The sequence below is a fragment of the Ranitomeya variabilis genome, chromosome 2, assembly GCF_051348905.1.
Source record: "Ranitomeya variabilis isolate aRanVar5 chromosome 2, aRanVar5.hap1, whole genome shotgun sequence".
Taxonomy (NCBI): domain Eukaryota; kingdom Metazoa; phylum Chordata; class Amphibia; order Anura; family Dendrobatidae; genus Ranitomeya; species Ranitomeya variabilis.
Window position 1 is genome coordinate 776,037,610 of NC_135233.1, and position 19,066 is coordinate 776,056,675.

General features: G+C 39.9%; 1 protein-coding gene across 2 annotated transcripts in view; it reads right to left on the reverse strand.

Moving 5' to 3' along the window:
• Positions 1–4,524: 4,524 nt before the first annotated feature.
• Positions 4,525–19,066, reverse strand: part of ZNF292 (zinc finger protein 292) — a 128,407-nt gene continuing 113,865 nt past the window's right edge. For both annotated transcript variants that reach the window (XM_077289767.1, XM_077289766.1), the window contains one exon: positions 4,525–13,910. In XM_077289767.1, coding sequence (XP_077145882.1) covers positions 6,948–13,910 — 6,963 coding nt within the window. In that variant the 3' untranslated portion in view covers positions 4,525–6,947. The remainder of the gene's footprint in view (positions 13,911–19,066) is intronic.

Genomic DNA, 19,066 nt, shown 5'->3' on the forward strand with positions numbered 1-19,066 from the left:
CTTCGCTGTTCGAGAACTGTCCAGTAAAGGACATATCAGAGCTTGTTTAGATCAAAGTGCAAAATCTCACATTTTTACTGAGAATTGTAAGGTCCCCACAATCTGGAAGCTTGGACCTGATAATCATCTATTAAAAAAAAAGCCAATTACTAAAATCACCAATCTGGGGCTGCCCATTGTTTTTAATAAAAAGAGCAGAAGCGAGGCAGAACCAAGTAAGCTTGGAAAAGGTAAGAGAGCTGTGTGTGAAGATGCTCTGTATTGTAAAGATGATGTACAATAAATTGTATTGTGGTACCGTGTTAGCCAGAAAAATCGATGTGAATACTGTTCTGCCCAATGATGACCGAAGTATTCTAGGAGTGATACATTTATTGGTTAACCAGAAAATAATATGTTTGCAAGCTTTCAGAGCACAGTGGCTCCTTCTTCAGGCAAGATTACAAAATCTTGTAATCTTGCCTGAAGAAGGAGCCACTGTGCTCTGAAAGCTTGCAAACATATTATTTTCTGGTTAACCAATAAATGTATCACTCCTAGAATACTTCGGTCATCATTGGGCAGAACAGTATTCACATCTGTATTGTAAAGGAAACTTCTGAAGTTATGCATCCACTATCTATTGTTCATAGTTCCCACCAAGTTAATGTACAGTAACAGTTTTTGAGTGGTGGTCATCCTCATTGATCTGTTTAACATCCGGCCCTTTCCAGCCGAAGTCACCAGCATCATACGACCTGCAAGGGTGTAGCACCCTTAGGGTATATGTGCATACGTATTTTTGAGGGCTGCGGAGTTTTCCACAGCGGATTTCATAAATCCGCAGGTAAAAAGCACTGCGTTTTACCTGCGGATTTACCGCGGTTTTTATGCAGAATTTGTGCGGATTCCACCTGCGGATTCCTATTATGGAGCAGGTGTAAACCACTGCGGAATCCGCACAAAGAATTGACATGCTGGGGAATGTAACCCACAGCGTTTCCGCGCGTTTTTTTCCGCAGCATGGGCACTGCAGATTGCATTTTCCATAGGTTTACATTGTACTGTAAATGCATGGAAAGCTGCTGCGGACCCGCAGCAAAATCTGCAACGTGTGCACATAGCCTTATAGACTAAGCCCACACACCAAACCAGGACCATCATTTTCATGGAGGATGCCGAGGTGCAAGAGACAAGTACCTAACCCATGGCTACCAACCCGTGACACATTCCATATGTACTCTTTAAAAGCTTGACGAAATTCCAAGGCACAGTACAAATATAATAAGGCAGCAGTGTGGTTTTCCAAAATATTCTGGAAACATCCACACTGGACGGCTAAGCTGCACACAAAGTGAAAAAATAAAATCTTGAAGTGAAAATCAACAGCATAAATCCACATGCTTTCAAATTCATAGCACAGGCAAATTTTTCCTTCAGATTTTCTCTGTAGCGTGGATAAGGTTCATTGTAACCTCATCAACTTTCCCGATTCTGTACTGCGCAAATTTTCCACAAATTATTTCTAGACAAAACACAATGTCGATTTTAAAGGGAATCTGTCAGTGCAGAACGACTGTTCAAATCAGGTACAGGTGCTTCATGGCAGCCAATCATTTGTATAATACCTTCCCACCTGCTTGGTTTCAATCTGCACCCTTCTCTGGCTCTCTGAAACCAGGGCTGCAAAAGCAGAGGGGGTTGGAAATCAAGAAAAACCAAGCAGATGTGAAGATGTATATAAACAATTGGCCCCGCCGTAAAGCACCAAACAGTGGGACTTGGTTTAAACAGTCATTCTGTGCTGACAGGGTCCCTTTAATTGTATGCCCACCTTAGCTTGATGAGCAGTGGATGCCAGGCTGAAAAGCCACTGGTGGTTAGCTGCCATTAACACTGGACAACACTGAATCCACAGAAGTCAGTTTCAGCTGTGGATTATCTAAAGAAAGCACCAGGGGATTTGCTTATAGCAAACCTTTCTTGCTCAACCATTTTGCCATGTTCCTCACCAAGCACATCTGTGGGTTTTCTCATTCATTTTCACATTTTTTTTTACTACCAGAATGGGAGTACTAAAAATAATAATTTATGTTCTCTCCAGCTACAATTTTATATTTTGGTTAGAGTCTGGGTCTATAAAAAGCAATTCTCCCTAATAGTGATGAGCGAGTGTACTCGTTGCTCGGGTGACCTCCGAGTATTTGTTATTGCTCGGAGATATAGATTTAATCGCCTCAGTTGCATGATTTACAGCTTCCAGATACACTTGTGAGGAATGCCTGTTTGTTAGGGAATTTCAACATGTATTCAGAGTATCTGGAAGCCGTAAATCATGCAACGGAGGCGATGAAAACTATATCTCCGAGCACTAACAAATACTCGGAGGTCACCCGAGCGTGCTCGGGAAAACACAAGCAACGAGTATATTCGCTCATCGCTACTCCCTAGCAGTGCCTTTTTTTTGTATGTTACTTAATGTCACTCAATATGCCACACACAAGGTGAATGAATTTCTACAGTACAGTTAAACACATTTTTATATTGCCAACTTCCCTTGCCACAGGGGAAGGTATATTAGTCACAGTTAGAGAGCAAATTCAGCCTCCTGCTTGAATAGCCAAGCTCATCATGCTCTGCTTCTCCCACCGCCCAATGATGATTGATGTGTAAGGAAGAGGAAGGGCTTCCTATACTGTGGTTCAGCACTATGTACACAGTGATCAGGAAGGCAGATAAGATAATAAACCATCTTTGCTTTCTCTATGGGTAGGGGAATCTGGCTATGTCAGACAACCGGATAACTGCTCTTGCAAAATCTTGCGCAGCCGCTTTTTCTGCATTGACATTTTAGAATGTCACTACAGAGTAAAATGCGGCCGGTCCAGATGTTTAAAGCTTTTTGGAGGTCTAGAAGAAGTTAAATAAGGTCTAATAAGGATGTTTAAAATAAACTAAAACAAAATTGGACACATATGTAATGTTAAGTGCTAGCTCATTTATACAATTTTTACTGGTAGGTCATACTAAAGAAAGTATCCTACAAAGCTCAGAAGGATCGGTGGGTAACTAGATCATTTTCACAGCTCTGCTCTCCATATAGTAGTCATGCTTCATAACATGGTGTACAAAGCACTGCACAAAACCCATTATTCCCTACACAAAACAGTGACATGGAAAGAGGGCATCTGTCCATTCTAGCACAGCATGTGTACAGAACTGTGACAATGAGACACGAGATGCATATATTCTATTTGTCCTTCTCCCAATACAGAGAATACATCTTTTCCATCCTCCAACCTCAGATCACAGTGACAGTCGAGAGCTGAGAACATACTTTGAGTTTGTATATTTATTTGAACATGCAGCTTGAAACAAACCTGTTCTTCCCACAGACCAAAAAAGCAGCTGCAAACTCTATTACAAAAAACATTCAATTTATGTACATTATACAATCTAACCAAGGAGTGTGCTTGCATACCATAACAAGTTTCACTCCAAACCGGTCATTTAAGGGAACAATGGGCAAAAGATAAAGGATCTTTATAAATGATCAATTTTAATTATGAAACATTAAATGAACCAGGAATTGTTTTTTCTAATAAACTACTGTGAAGCTTTATTTGTGCAGCACAGGGGAAACAGAGCTAGATCACATTTTTTATATGAATGCACTCTCAAAACAGATTCAAAATGTGGTGGAACGATGATCAGGCAGGACAAAAAAAAAATACAACATCAGTTTCTTTTCACACCTGAATAAAAATATTAGAAACGGTACAAAGGTTCTGGATATGGCTAGAGGGGCCAAGTAAAAACTGGACTGTGAGGGAAGCCTTTCTAACAGCATGGATCCAGCAAAATAAATACTATAGTGCTTATAGAACACGAGAAACAACCTTATAAACAGAAGAACAAATTCACCTTTGTGCCATTACTTGCTGACCTGGCCGGTCCATTAGCTTATTGTATACTGCCACCTTGTGTTTACTAAACAAACTGCAACATTGGGAATATAGATATGAAGCGACTTACATTGGGTTTTCCTTTATATACCACATCTGAGTAATTAATATGGAATTTTCAAAGCCCAAAGCTTTGCAGAACAACCTAACTTTGTGCAAAAGGAGTAATGTCCCACCAGGGCATTTACATATACAGTTAGACATGTATACTACACATTGATCTAAGTTGCCATAATAACAGTGGCTGGGACGTTTTTGAGTTTTTTTATGTGCAGGTTTTCCACATAGGAAAAGAACAGTCAATATGTTTTATACAGTAAGGAAGTGTCTTAAAAAAAAATAAAGTGGTTGCCATTATGGCAAAATGTGTTAATTACGTTCAGTTTTTGACCCACAGTGAAACTGCTACCAACAAAGATGTGGCCATAAATAATTGAAAAAAGCAAAGAAAAAACTTACATACAAAACTTGGCAATAAACCTTTATGTGCAACTTAGCTACGATTTACCAATTTTGAGTTATCCTGGCCATCAAGCTTTAAAAGAAAAAAATAAAAAAAATTCAAAAGTGAATGAACAAATAAGTCTATAAAAATGTAACTTTTATTTAAGGCAACACTGGGCTACTTCACAAATCACCTGAAATATATACATTGCTTTACACAACTATAAATGTTCCAGGACATTCACATAAGGTTCCCTTAACACAGTGACACACACAAGGTTGGACTGCATACTTTCACTTTCATGATAAAATGGAGCATGGCTGTTCTTTGGTCCCTGGCATTACACAACATTACCACTGCTGGGACGTGACGCTTCAGAATTCATTAACAGGTAACCGCTCAAGGACAACCCTGTAACCGTAATTATTACATCCAGGATGAAAGACGTGATCAGGTTTGCTGCATTAGAAGAATACTTTCTTCAAAACAAGTCATGTAAAGAGCATGGTTATTAAAGAGTAGCCAATGTTCTATAACAGAGCTGGGTACAGTGTACTAGCCATCACCTGCAGGGGTCTAGCTGCAAGTGCAATTGTATGTTCCATTTCCTTTAGTAAATCGTAGAACCAAAGCCTGTAAGACCGCGTTCACATATTGAGAACCCAGTGCAGATTGCGGGTAATCCATTTAACTTGGGTCTTTTGTTCCCCCATAAAGTTTAAAAGGAATTGGTCACCAGGTATTTGCCGTTATCTTGAGAGCAGCATGAAGTGACTCCAGCGATGAAATACTGTTCTGCACACTGACGCTTCGATAAAATCAATTTTATAGGCTACAGACCTAGCAGTGCTCTAATGCTTAGCTCTGTATAACCCCGCCCACACCACTGATTGGCAGCTGTGTACACTGTGCATAAGCAGCAAGCTGCCAGTGTTAGGGGTGTGGTTACCGAGAGGAGGAATATGTGGCAGGAGACGACTAGTCCTCTAGTGATAATCTCATCCTGATAAAACACTAATTTTATTGAAACCAACAAGCAGCCAAGTAAGTCACACCGATGGAACCAGGGTCTCTACCAGTTTATCATGCTGCTCTAAGTAGCAAAACCCTGCTGACACATTCCCTATAATGATCACATCATGGACTTTATAACCTGCAGTCTATGTTTACGTTTGAATTTAACACTGAAATTCCACGGACTAGCAGAATGAAATTCAATCTGCGTGTTTCAGTGGAAAAAGTCCTGAGCTTTTGCCAATGTTTTCCGATTTTACTGAAAATCCATGATGTAATTTACGAGCGTAAGATTATAAAAAAGGACCATTATGAAGACTAACGAGATAGCCAGCAACAAAATGCTGAAAAAGCTCCACGTGACCTATTCTTGAAGGAGGCTCATTCAATGGGTAAATAAAAAAAACAAAACGATGTAATAGAGATATAAAATAATAAATGGGATAAATATATAAGACATGTTCAACTTTTTTTTCTCCCCAGCAAGACCCATTTCAGATACTGAATATCTACCATTAATATTTTATCACAAGCCAGAAGGTTTAGTTACAAAATGTTATCTCCATGCTAGAGGTGGCCAAAATGATAGGAACTTTGAAGAACTATACTATACTGTTAAATAAAATGGAATTTCATCAACCCTGCAATTATATGTGACATACTGATACATGGTGAGGTGGAAGCATGAAAATTGGATGTAATTTTATTCAGCCCAACAGAGGATGCTGCTGACTGATATTTTGCACAACGGCTTGTTAACTGTAAAAACTTCTGAAGGTAAACAGCACCCATTAAATCCATTCCTAATTGAAAGATAAAAACCATAATTTCTTATGTATTGATTGTACATGTGTCAACCATACGGTCAGACTGGCTTGCAGCAGTAAGCATTGTACACACGTGTAATGCAACCAAGAATTCAAGTATTTACATATTAAAAACTATCCATAGATGCTCTGTAAGTACTTACATAAAATGTGCAACCCAAAATAAGTTCAATACAAAATTCCTTTAAAAAAATGTGATTGCTAGATTAACAAATTAAAATCCGAATATAAATGTGTAATTTAATAGTTTAGACGTAGGCAGCAATGTGTGACACTGATATTTACAAAATAGGAATAAAATAATAAAAAAAAATCCCTCCCCCCCCCCCCCCCACAAAAAAAAAAAAAGCTATGTACAAACATGTACAACATGAGCAGTGAGCCTGGTAAATAAATCAAATTACACGCATAATAAACAAACTGCTTGTGGAAATGACAGTTTATCAATAGAAATAAAAAGGGTTCGGAGCAATATTTACAGAACTGAATAAAATGTCTTTCCGTAAGTCCCATAGGGATAAAATTGAATAAAAACCATTGCATGACTTTAGCCATGGCATTTTTTTTTTTCCTTTTTTTTTTTCTGCCAATTTAAGTAACTTTCACAAAAAACCCTAATAAAAATACATTTATTGGCATGCCGCATAATTTCTAGTTCACAATAAATGTACAGGCTTTGAATATACTAGGACCGTTCTATCATGTGGCTTTAATGTCTTAGTCTACATTTTGTTCCTTCAAAACATTAGGAAGTTCTTTGCAGCAAACGTCTCGTCTTTTTAAAATTACAACCGGTTTCAGTTCATTTAGCTGCTTAAGAATCAGCTCAATGTAATCATTGAATGCCTCATTTAAAACTATTTTTACATTATCCATGTTGGGTACATGTGATGGGTTAGAAAAAAGTAACCGAATATCAGTGTCAAAGTCATCATCAACAGAAAGCCTTGGACTTTCTTCACTTGGCTGTGGAGCTGCCTCTGTTTCAGTTGTAAAATTATCTTCTACAGGTTTTTTTTCCTTAACAGATTCTTCGAGGAACTTGAGGAATGACACTTCAAATCCCATAGGTTTGAAGGAACTCAAGTCAAATGCTGGTGTCTCATCACAACTATCAGAAACCAATATGTCCTCACAGCTAAGTGTGCTACTAGTCTCACCAGACAATATTTCATCCTGTGCATCAATTTTTCTTTTTCGATTAGGCGTTCCATGCTTTTGCTTATTGGTTCTTTTAACAACATTTGCAGGCCTTTGTGGCTCTGACAGGCAGGAACTTGATTCCAGTAAGTCACTGCCTACAATGGGTGAGGTTCTCGATTGGCTCTCTGAGCTTGTACTCTCCTCATTGCTTAGTTTTGAAATAAATAGTTCCGTTAGTTCATCCATCTCATCCTTTTCCGTTTCACTCTGTTGGGAAGTTGAAATAGTGGACTCATCACTACTTTCAAGTAAATTTGAAGTTACTTGTTTTGTTGGAGGCAATGTTTCACTGGGGCCCTCGATAACTTCTGGCTTTTCAATTACTTCTGCCGACTCTAACTTAGGCAACTCAGACTCCTTAACTTTTGGACGTACACTTCTTTTGCATACAACAAGTGTTTTTTTGTGCTTTTTAATGAATGGTCTAGATAGTTTGTGGGACTTATAGTGTCGAATCATATTGTTTTCAGAGGCAACAACTGACGTACAACCACGCACCATGCAAGGATACTGCTTTGTATTAAGGTTACTGCATTCTGCCAGCGCAGCTTCTTTATCCTTTAAGGAGTATGTATGTCTACCATATTTAAGGATGGATGGCCCTGTCTCATTTTGGCCAATTTTGCAACTTTTAAGTTGTTTTGCTCTATTGCCGATTTTACGTTTTTTTGCTTTAGGAACAACACTATCATTTTCCTTCTTTTGTCTGGGAACTTTATTTTTTTCTTTAGCAGGTTTGTCATCAATAATTTCCTGATCATTTGCACTCATCTTCCTGGGCCTAATTAAATGTTCCTTATGTTTATCTTTGTGCTTAATATAAATATGCCGAAGCAAATTCGATCTAGTGGCATAAACACGGTCACAGCCTTCGCAATCACATTTGTACATTTCCTCCCCTTCCATTTTAATAGGCTTCATTTTTAGGCCATGGACTTCCTCGAGGTGTTCAATGTAATTTGAACAAGTGGTAAAAGTAGCCGTACACTGGCTTTGATCACAATTAAACTGTCCTACATTACTGGGGGAGATTACATTTTCAATTTCCTCAGCAATCATCTCATGAAGTTTCACATAATGTTGGATTAAACTTGCAAAACTGGAAAATATTCGTGAGCAGTCCATCTCTGTACATCTGAACTCTTTGAGAATTGGTCCATTGCTGTCTTCTCTTATGTCTTCTTCTAGAGAGAACTTTGAGGCTTCTGACTTGTGGAAAATTTGGTAATGAAGTATTAGGTTCTGCTGAATTGTGAAAGCTGCTGTGCAGCCCTCATGAACACATTTGTAAGGTTTATAAGTGTTAGAAGTTGGTGTAGGCTTACCTTCTTTTTCCATTGCCTTTTTAAGCTTCAGTTCTTTTTCTTTTGGCTTTCTTCGCCTTTTTTTGCTTTTCTGATTAACTGCAATTGAATGTGACTCTACAGAAGGCAGATCAAGTGGCACTCTAATTTCTTCAACTTTGGGGACTTCTGTTTTCACAGTTGGCAATTCTTCGTAAATCTCTGGATTCTGATCTAAAGGTTCAAGTTTTGTCATTCCTTGAGCAACTTCATAAGGTTCAAAGCCTTTTTTTATTTCAGGACTTCCACTTGGCATTTCAGGAGACAAATCAATGTTTTCACTAGCAGATTTTCTAACATAAGGCCTTTTTATTTTTAACTCTATCATTTGTTCTGAGGTAAAGTGATGCATTGACATGCAGTGGGCCTTGAGATTTGAGTTCCTAGTGAACGTCTTTGTACATGAAGGTATGACGCATCTGAAGGGAGCAAACTTGAGCTGATGTTTCTTTATCTCTCCTAGTTTTTCTTCTGTGTAATAATGGACTTTAGTATAATGCTTGAACACAGCGTCTTTAGTCATTGCACTATAGTTACAGCCCTCCTCTCGACAAATAAAAGGTTTGTCGTTACATTTTTCACCTAACTGTGAAGATGCATCAGGTGTTTGTTCAGACAATAAACTTACACTAGGATTTGGAACAATTACACTAGACATTATGGGTAATGATTCAAAATGTGGACATTTCTCTTCTCCTAATCCTGCACACATCGCATTATCTACAAGCTGAAGTTTCTGCACTAAGTCCATGATCTCCAACACCTGTTCATCATACCTGACACTAGCTTCCTGAGTAGGAGACACTGAGCAGATAGGTATGTTCATTTTGTCAGTAGGACTGGAAGCAGTGTTCGTAGATATGCTATGCATGACACCAGTTATATCATCATCCATGCAGCTAGAAACACTAGACTGACTCTGCGGTAAAGTAGAACAAATATTCTGAATGTTGCCATTAGAGTAAACTTCAGTGGGGTCGCGAGGCAATGATTGAAAGGTCTTCGCCTTAAACTCAGGGTGGACATTTAGTTTTTCAGTTCCGTTATGATCAGAAGCAAATTCAGGAAGTTGCAATGTGTCACTTTTCTCTTGCTTTTCAGAAAGCTGGCATATTTCATGTGTCTCCGGGCTAGTTTTAAGACCTCCATTGATGCAAGACATAAGCAACTCTTTGTCGGCACTGCTTAAATGTTTTGCAAGGTTTTCCAATAAATCAGAACCATAGGTCATAAAGTTTGGTTGGATGTCAGCACACATTGGTAAGCTTCCAACAGCTGCCAAAATATTTTTTGCCAGTTCATGTGAAGCCTCTACCACAGGAGCGTCAGTTTTTTTCTTTCTTTTAGAACTGTTGCTTTTTTTCTTTGTGCTGGTTGAAGAGCTCTGAGGTCCACTAATAACAGATACTCGAGTGCTGCTTACTGGTTTTGGAATGCAATGGTTTCCCTCAACGGAATTAGCCATTAAATTAGGACACACATTACTGTTTGCTTGGTCTACAAGAAGTTCACATCTGTTAGTACATTTATTCATATTAAGGTTTTCCAGATTGTGTCCACCCTCAATGCTGCAGTTATTCAGCAAGACTTGTGTAGGGATTGAAGTTGATGATTCAGCTGGGTTTATCTGATGACTAGTGCCGATGCAATCATCTGAAGTCATTGTGGGAGGGAGCGCTTTGACGCTTATATTTTCGCAGGTCTCAAAATGTTGCTTTACCGGACTTCTCATGTTGTTCTCAGATGGTGAATAGCTAGATATGCTGGGATGTATAAAACCACTGTGCAAATACTGAGTGTTCTCATTGTCAGAGTGAACAGGTGTCAAATACGGCTCCTCTTTAACAGTTATTTCAGGGTTAAAAGTCTGCGCAGGTGGCTGTGCGTCTTGCTGTGGACTAGATGAAAGAATCATACTTGCCAAAACAGAGGGCTGACCATCTTTTTCTGAATGTACTGGAGGAAGGTCATAATCATGATGGGGCTTACACACAGCTCTTTTAGACAAATGGCCACCCAAAGAACGTGGATTATCAAACACTCTAAAACATCTGCTACAAATAAATTTGCCATCTCTGATAATTGCAGGGCATCTAACACGAGGACTTTGCTTTGACTTTCGCTCTCTCATTTTATTTGTCCTGTCACCACTATTTTTATCTGCAGAATTTGAGAGCATGGTAGATGATTTATCCAAATTAAAATTAGCATCCATTTCAGTTCCATCAACCTGGGTCTCAGAATCAGCATCTTCTTTTAAGAGAGTCTCATTGGCCGCTAGAACATGATCTGAACTGGCTCCAAGCTGAGAGAACACTGTACTTCCACTCAAAGAAGATATGATTGGTAGAGGATCATTTTCTGTTGGCATTGGAAGAAATGGGTCAGAACCATTTTCAAATTTCATAGGCAAAACTTTTGCCAAATCATCTATTTGTGATGTCAAGGTAGAATTGCTCAAATTTCCAACTTCAGGACCCAAGAGCGTTTCAGACACATTTTTAGATATTCCTTGGGACACAACAGTTTGTATGGGACTCACAGGATTAACTATGTTTCCAAGATGTGTCGGGAAGACTGGATTTGGCAGATGTTGCAACTGGTTACAGAAACTAGGGTTCACAGCATTCTGCAGAGGAGACTGAAAGTTAGAATTATTTTGCCTCCCAGGCCCAGCAAGTATAATGTAGGTAGGTTTTTCATTGGATATTACAGGCTTTTGTCTTTTTCTGTTCTTGCGTTCTGTCTTAAAGGCATCATAATGGTCAGGGTGGGTACTCTTCATGTGTTTTCCAATGCTCTGAACTGAATTATATATTCGTGTGCATCCCTCTACATTGCATTTGAACTGTTCAGTTGGAGCTGGTGGTAATGGAGTCAATTTGACATTACTGACAGGAGGCAACACATTTGAGAGTGTATTACTTGTTTCAAGCGACAGTGGCAAAAGCTGTTGAGTCTTTGCGCTGTCATACGCAGACATAACTAGATTATTCTCACACATCTGAGCAGTTTGGTTAGTAACATTAAATGGCATTATGTTACTTATGGGATGGTCTGTTTCCATCTTCTGCTGAGTAGCATCAGATTGAGCTGTATTGGGCTGACCATGGCTGGCATTTTTTGCATTTTGAAAGATTGAGAGGCACTGTTCAACCATACCTGAATTGGCTATTGCTTGTGTCTCATCTGTAGGATCTGCACTGGGAAGCAGTTTATTTTCGCTCAAGAGGTCATGAAACCCTTCAACAAGAGATGGTAATTTAATATTTCTAGATACAGCTGGGTAAGTAGGATGGACCAATATGTCTGCTTTAGGTAAAATATTGGGAGCTACAGCAGGGGTTGGTAAAACTGGGCCTAACAATTCAGAGTTAGGGAGAGCCTCACTGGAAGATGGAAGTAGTTGGTTTAGCATATGCATAGAATTCTCTAATCCACTGGAACACACCGGAAGGGCTTTCCGGTCGAGGAGTGATGCATCAGCCATACTAGGATCTTTAGCCATGGTAGAACTGGGAACATCTGATGAATGTAGGGACAAGCAATTCAAAACTTTATTTGCTTTGGACTTTTGTAGTGATTTTCTTTTGACGCTTACACATTTAAGATCCACAACCATTGTTGCCACCTTGGGCTGATCTCCAGGCTTGTTAGCCTCTGGCACTGAAGAACCCGGTGAATGCTCAGATGAGTGCTTTTGTAATTGAAGTTCAGAATGATATATCTTTCCACAGCCTTGGATTTTGCAGGTGAATGTGTTGTAGTGTTGTGCTTCATGGTCAAAGAGCATATAAGCTGCTGAAAATATTCTCCCACATTTTGGAAACATACACTTTGCTCTGAAATCCCGATGTGCCTTTCTGTGAGTTAGTAAATCTGCGTAGCTGTCAAAGGTTGCCTTGCACTTCATTTGTATACAAATATATGGTTGGATTCCACAGTGCATTTGCAAATGATCATTTAGGTGAGTTAAATTGACAAACTGCCTTCGGCAATACTGACAAACTACCTTTTTGCTCTGTATCTGTAGGAAACGTGTAGCTTCTTCACTGTCTTTATGACCCTTCACGTGTGCAATTAAATTTTTGAAATATTTGAATCCTTTGTTGCAAAACTGTACGGGGCAAGGAAACTCATTAACTAATGCTGTTTTGTCTGCCTGTAAATTTTCGGACTGAGTACCCCCCTTATCATTTTCATCAGAGTTGTCATTATCATTAAAAACTATAAAGTCATCCGAGTAAAGGGTGTTTTTCTTCACTTGTCGCTCTTGTTTGGTGACCGTAACAGTTTTCTTATTCTTACAAGTCTGAGGCTTTTTAGGCAAATCCACCAATTTCTTGTGAGGCCGCATAGTTTCCAGTCTCTCTTTGCAGGACTGTTTGACATGTAATGTTACATGAGGGATAAAGATTTCTTTAGTGGTATATTGTTTTGAACAGATCGGACAACTATAGATGCCATCTATGCAGTGTTTTTGAGCATGTCGAATTATGCGGTGACCCAGAAACTCTTTGTCACACAAGACACAGTATTGCATGTAAGCTTCCCAGTTTCTAAATTTTGCAGATATATATCCTTGATCTTGTATTTTCCTTATACGTTTCTTTTTCTTCTTTTCCTGAGTGACCCCTGGGGCAGGGGAGGGGTCAGTAAAGAAATCAATTCCATTTTCTGTAGTATCCTTAGTCAATTCTTGGAAATCATCCACTTGATCATATGCCTCGTCATTTAACTCATCGATTGAAGATACAATAGATGCCTCTTCTCCCATCAATGCCAGACACTGACGCTTCAAAGTTTTCCAGTCCCAAAACTCAGGATCAAATGGCCAACGAGTTTTCAAGACCAGCAACAACTCGCATCGTAAGGAGTTTGGTACAGGAAGACTTTCTTCATCGTATTTTTGGTCTGGTTGGTTATAGAGCATCTCCACAGCATAGTAAGCATCCACAGTGGGCTCCAAAAGGAATTCAGTAAGTTGGCAAGCTCTCTTGACCTCCAAGTCATCGGGCAACAAACAAGAGATTGTTTTGCAGATGGAGATTTTCACCTTGGCATTGTCACTTGATTCTAAGCGAAGGGCTCGTACACACAGCTCAATACAAGTTGGAAGCCCTGCTGCCTCGGTCTGAAATAACAAAAGTAAGAGTTAAGCGTTAGTAGTATTTGGCTGAAATACAGACTTTTCCTTCAGCAATTTTCTGCAAAGGTCACCTAACCATACAAAACATGTTCTAAAGTATATTAAAAAGATTCAATAAAACAACAGTAGAACAACATGTAACAATGCATACAAAGCTCATCTCACAGAACCCAATTCTGTGTCAATGATTATAAACATGCAATCTTTTATCAGACCACACAAAATAGCATTGCATAGAATCAGTCAACTAATAACAGATGTACCTATGTTTTTAACCATTCAAGACCTATGACGTAAACTTGCGTGTCATGTCCCTTGCTCTGTGAGCCCCCATGACAGTTGATTTAATCAGACATCATGTCCAGCAGTGGAGTGGAGATCCGCCCATGGCTGTTAACCTGCTAAATCCCACTGTCAATTTCTGACAGCAGTATTTAGCACACAGAGGCATGGGGGTTTGTCATTCCCCACTTCCATTGTAATGTCTGCTGATGGGTTGTCATCACAACAGGTGTTTACTGATGACCCCCGTGCCTGTCATTAAGCTCCTCCTGTGGCTGGTGTTCATAGGAGATCGTTATTTTCTCTAGACAGAGCAGTGCTATTGCACTGCTATGTACAGAACATATCACAGCTTCAATTCCCTTCAGGGGACTAATAAAACCAGTAAAGTTTTTAAAAAATATGAAAAGAAAAAAAAAATAAACACAAAGTTCAAATCACTCCCATTTTGCCCCATTAAAAATAAAACTTGAAAAATTAAAAAAACATATTTGGTATTACTCAGTTTGTTAAAGTCTGATCTATCAAAATATAAAATGAATCTGATCATTAACAGCGTAACGACAAAAAAATCAAAATGCCAGAATACATTTTTTTTTGGCCACAGCAGCACTGCAATTTAATGCAATAAGAAGTGATCAAAGCCGTATCTACCCCAAAATGGTATAAGTAAAAACATCAGCTCAGGGTACAAAAAAAATAAGCCATCACCCAGACCCAGATCACGAAAAAAGTGAAAAACATTATGGGTCTCGAAAAAGGAAATAAAATCAAAAATACTTTTTTGAGTTGCACAAATAAACAAACAAAATATTATATGTTTGGTATCTCCGTACTTGTACTGACCTGGAGAATCATATTAGCGGTCAGTTTGACGGTATAGTGAACATGGTAAATTAAAAAAAACAAAAAACAATTGTGGAATTGCACTTCTTTTTTGCAATTTCAAAGCACTTGGATTTTTGCCCCCGGTTTCCAGTACACTATATGACAGAATGAATGGTGCCATTCAAAAGTAAAACTCGTCATGCAAAAAACAGCCCTCATATGGAAGAAAGAGGAAAAAATGAAAAATCGCCATGTCATGAAGGGTTTAAAACTTTCAAGTCACATGGTCAGAATTTGCAAAAGCAAAACTGTGGCTGAAGAATTGTATTGCTGGAATATTATATACCGTATATACTGGAGTATAAGCCGAGATTTTCAGCCCATTTTTTTAGGCTAAAAGTGCCCCTCTAAGCTAATACTCGAGTCACTGTCCAAGGGGGTCGGCGGGGGGAGGGGGAGCGGCGGCTGTCACATCATACTCACCTGCTACCGGCACAGTCTATGCTTCTCCGATGGTCTCCAGCGCCTGCAGCTCTTCCTGTGTTCAGCGGTCACTTGGTACCGCTCATTAAAGTAATGAATATGGACGGGACTCCACTCCCATAGGCGTGGCGCGAATATTCATTACTGTAATGAGCAGTACCATGTGACCGCTGAACACATGAACAAGCTGCCGAAGCGCGCCGGAGGCCACGGAGAAGCAAAGACTGCACCAGGAGGGGGTGAGTATGACGGGGGAGGGTGAGCCAAGTGATAGTCACCTGTCCCAGTTCCACAGGCCGCGCTGTATTCCGCATCCTCTGACGTTCAGGTCAGAGGGCGCGATGACATGGTTAGTGCGCGCGCTCTGCCTGAACAGTCACTGCAGAGACCCGGTAGACACAGCGGCGGTGGAACAGGGACAGGTGAATATCGCAAGTGCCGCTGTCTTGAGCAAGCGGCGACTCTGGCACCTGGCCCCCATAGCGCACCGGTGTCCCCGCCTCCTTAGGCCCCCGGCGTCCAGCAACGAGAGGCGAGTATGTAATTTTATTTTATTTTTTTAATCTCAGCAGCATACGCGTCATAATTCTATGGAGCATCTTATGGGGCCATCAACCTTTATGGAGCAGCATATGGGGCATATTATTCTATTGAGCATCTTATGGGGCAATCAACCTTTGTGCAGCATTATATGGGGCATAATATTCTATGGAGCATCTTATGGGGCCATCATTAACCTTTTATGCAGCATTATATGGGGCATATTTTAATATGGAACATCTTATGGGGCCCCATCATGAACTGTATGGAGCATTATATGGGGCTCCTGATTCAATATGATTATTCAAAAACACTTAACCTACTGATGTCTCAATTTTACTTTTATTGGTATCTATTTTTATTTTTGAAATTTACCAGTAGCTGCTGCATCTCCCACCCTAGGCTTATACTCGAGTCAATAAGTTTTCCCAGTTTTTTGTGGCAAGATTAGGGGTCTCGGCTTATACTCTAGTATATACAAATATGTATAAATATATATACGTCCATAATAGAAAAAAGTAAAGCCGCACAGCTGCCCCACGATCCAAGACCGACTGCGGTCTATCCAAGGCGTGTCACACAGGAGCCCGATATCCAGGTAGAGGTGCCCGCATGAGTAAGAAGTGCAATCATCAGAAAAGATAGAGAAATGCGGCAACACTCACAAGTCCAAGTGTGGTTCAATTTCTTTACCTGTGGAAGCGCTATTGTAGGCGCGAAACAGCTGTCGTCACATCCTGCTCACCTCCTCCTCTGTTTCAGCATCCCGGACCATGAATAGGACGGCTGTGTTTTACATGCTTCAATAAAGGAATTGAACCACACTTTGACTGGTGAGTGTTGCCGCATTTCTCTGTAGCTTTTCTGATAAATATATATACATAAATATATACACATATACATATATATATACACACACACGCATTGCTCTCCTGATTTAGGCTGGAAAACCTATCAACTTTAGACTAGAATACACAAAGCATACATACAACACAAAGAGGAATTCAGCTCATTCATCATTTACCAGTAGCGCAGAACAATAAGGCAAGATGAGGGACAAAGCCAGCATCCAGGATGTAATGACCCCATTACCAACATCTGCCATATATGTGGGACAGATGTCGGGAGCGAGTGTATGGAGCGAGCTTACAACGTGAGGCGTAACTAAGAGATACTCGCTGTGTGTTACAGCAATGATCTGAATCTAAGAGCGGAGGATGCAGCAGAGCTCCACCTTTGCCTATTAACCTGTTAAATACCACTGTCAAATCTCTGATAACAGTATTAGGAGTGTGTTGAAGAAAAAGGAATTTACAAGGGGTTGTCCACTATTACCTGTTTCCCTCTTGTAAAACAATACCTATAACTGACCTATGATGCCGTTCCAGCAGTGGCATGCATATGACATCACATATATATCTGGAAGAAGTGAGCACTGATGCTCCTCTCTTCCTCCAGAAGTATGCAATTTATTAGAAAGTGGGAAAAATCGCGTGATATTATGTTCAGGAGAGTCACTGCCGACACCGCTGGAACAGCGCCAGCACTGGACATGAAGTATAGTTGTTATTTCACAAGATGGAAACACAGGCATTGAGACTGGGGTAGTATAAGTAGTGGACAACCCCTATACTTACATATAGGAGGCTGGCTTCCTCCTCGTTATGCCATAAAGCATACATAAACTTTCAATGACAGGTAGAGAGCTATATGTGTATATACGTCTCTACTAGTGATGAGCGAGTATACTTGTTGCTCGGGTGACCTCCGATTATTTGCCTCAGCTGCATGATTTACAGCTACTAGACAGCTTGAATACATATGGGGTATCCCTAGCAACCAGGCAACCCCCACATGTACTCAGCCTGGCTAATAGCTGAAAACTAAATCTCCAAACACTAAGAAATACTCGGAGGTCACCCGAGCGTGCTTGAGAAAACCCGAGCAATGAGTACACTATGTAGTGGGTGCAATAATAATATTAGGCAATACCTCCAATAAGAAATGTATAATTTTTATTGATTCGCTATGTCTTTTTCTTCATGTGCCAGCATTATTGCAGGACTTCAGCTATCCATGGTTAAGACTACTAATATAGTGACAGTTAGCTAGTTGTTAGTGGTCTTAACCATGGATACCTAAAGCCCTGCAATGCCGGCACATGAGGAAAGAGACATAGTGAATCAGAAAAACTATACTACATTTCTAATTGGAAGAATTTGCTATTATTACACTTACTACATACTGGGATAAGATCTTGGAGATGGAAATACGCCTTTAATGTGTAAAACTTACTGTACGAGACATGAGCATCGAAATAAAAATCTTTCTGGCAGACTGGATACTTCTATATGAGTGACAGTTCTGGTGAGTAGCAGAACTATAGTATTAGTAGAACTATAAAGCTCAGCATAGGTTCTGCTATAACACATTCAGCCCTCAGTGGTTGGTTTTGAAGTTTACACTGTAATCACTGTATTTGCATATAGAAATAATAGGGCAATTGAACATGCACATCGTTCAGGACAGTGCAAGCCACGAGGAAGAATGCCATGGATTGTTATTATATGAGAATGATAACAGCAACTTGGTCAGGAGCTGAGAGGGAGGGAGGAAAAGTGGTTGGTGAGAAGAAAGGTTCTGAATAAAAATCTGGCTGGAGAAGTGGCTGGGATGTTAGGAGTAGTGATGAGCCAGTGTACTCTTTGCTCGGGTTTTCCCTAGCACGCTTGGGTGGACTCCGAGTATTTGTTAGTGCTTGGAGATTTAGTTTTCGTTGCCTCAGCTGCATGATTTACAGCTGATAGACAGCTTGAATACATGTGGAGATTCCCTAGTAACCAGGCAACCCTCACATGTACTCAGGCTGGCTAGCAGCCGTAAATCATGCAGCTGCGTCAACAAAAACTAAATTTCCGAGCGGTTACAAATACTCGGAGACCACCCGAGCAACGAGTACACTCGCTCATCACTTAGTTAGGAGTTTAATTCCTGGAATACAAGTATTG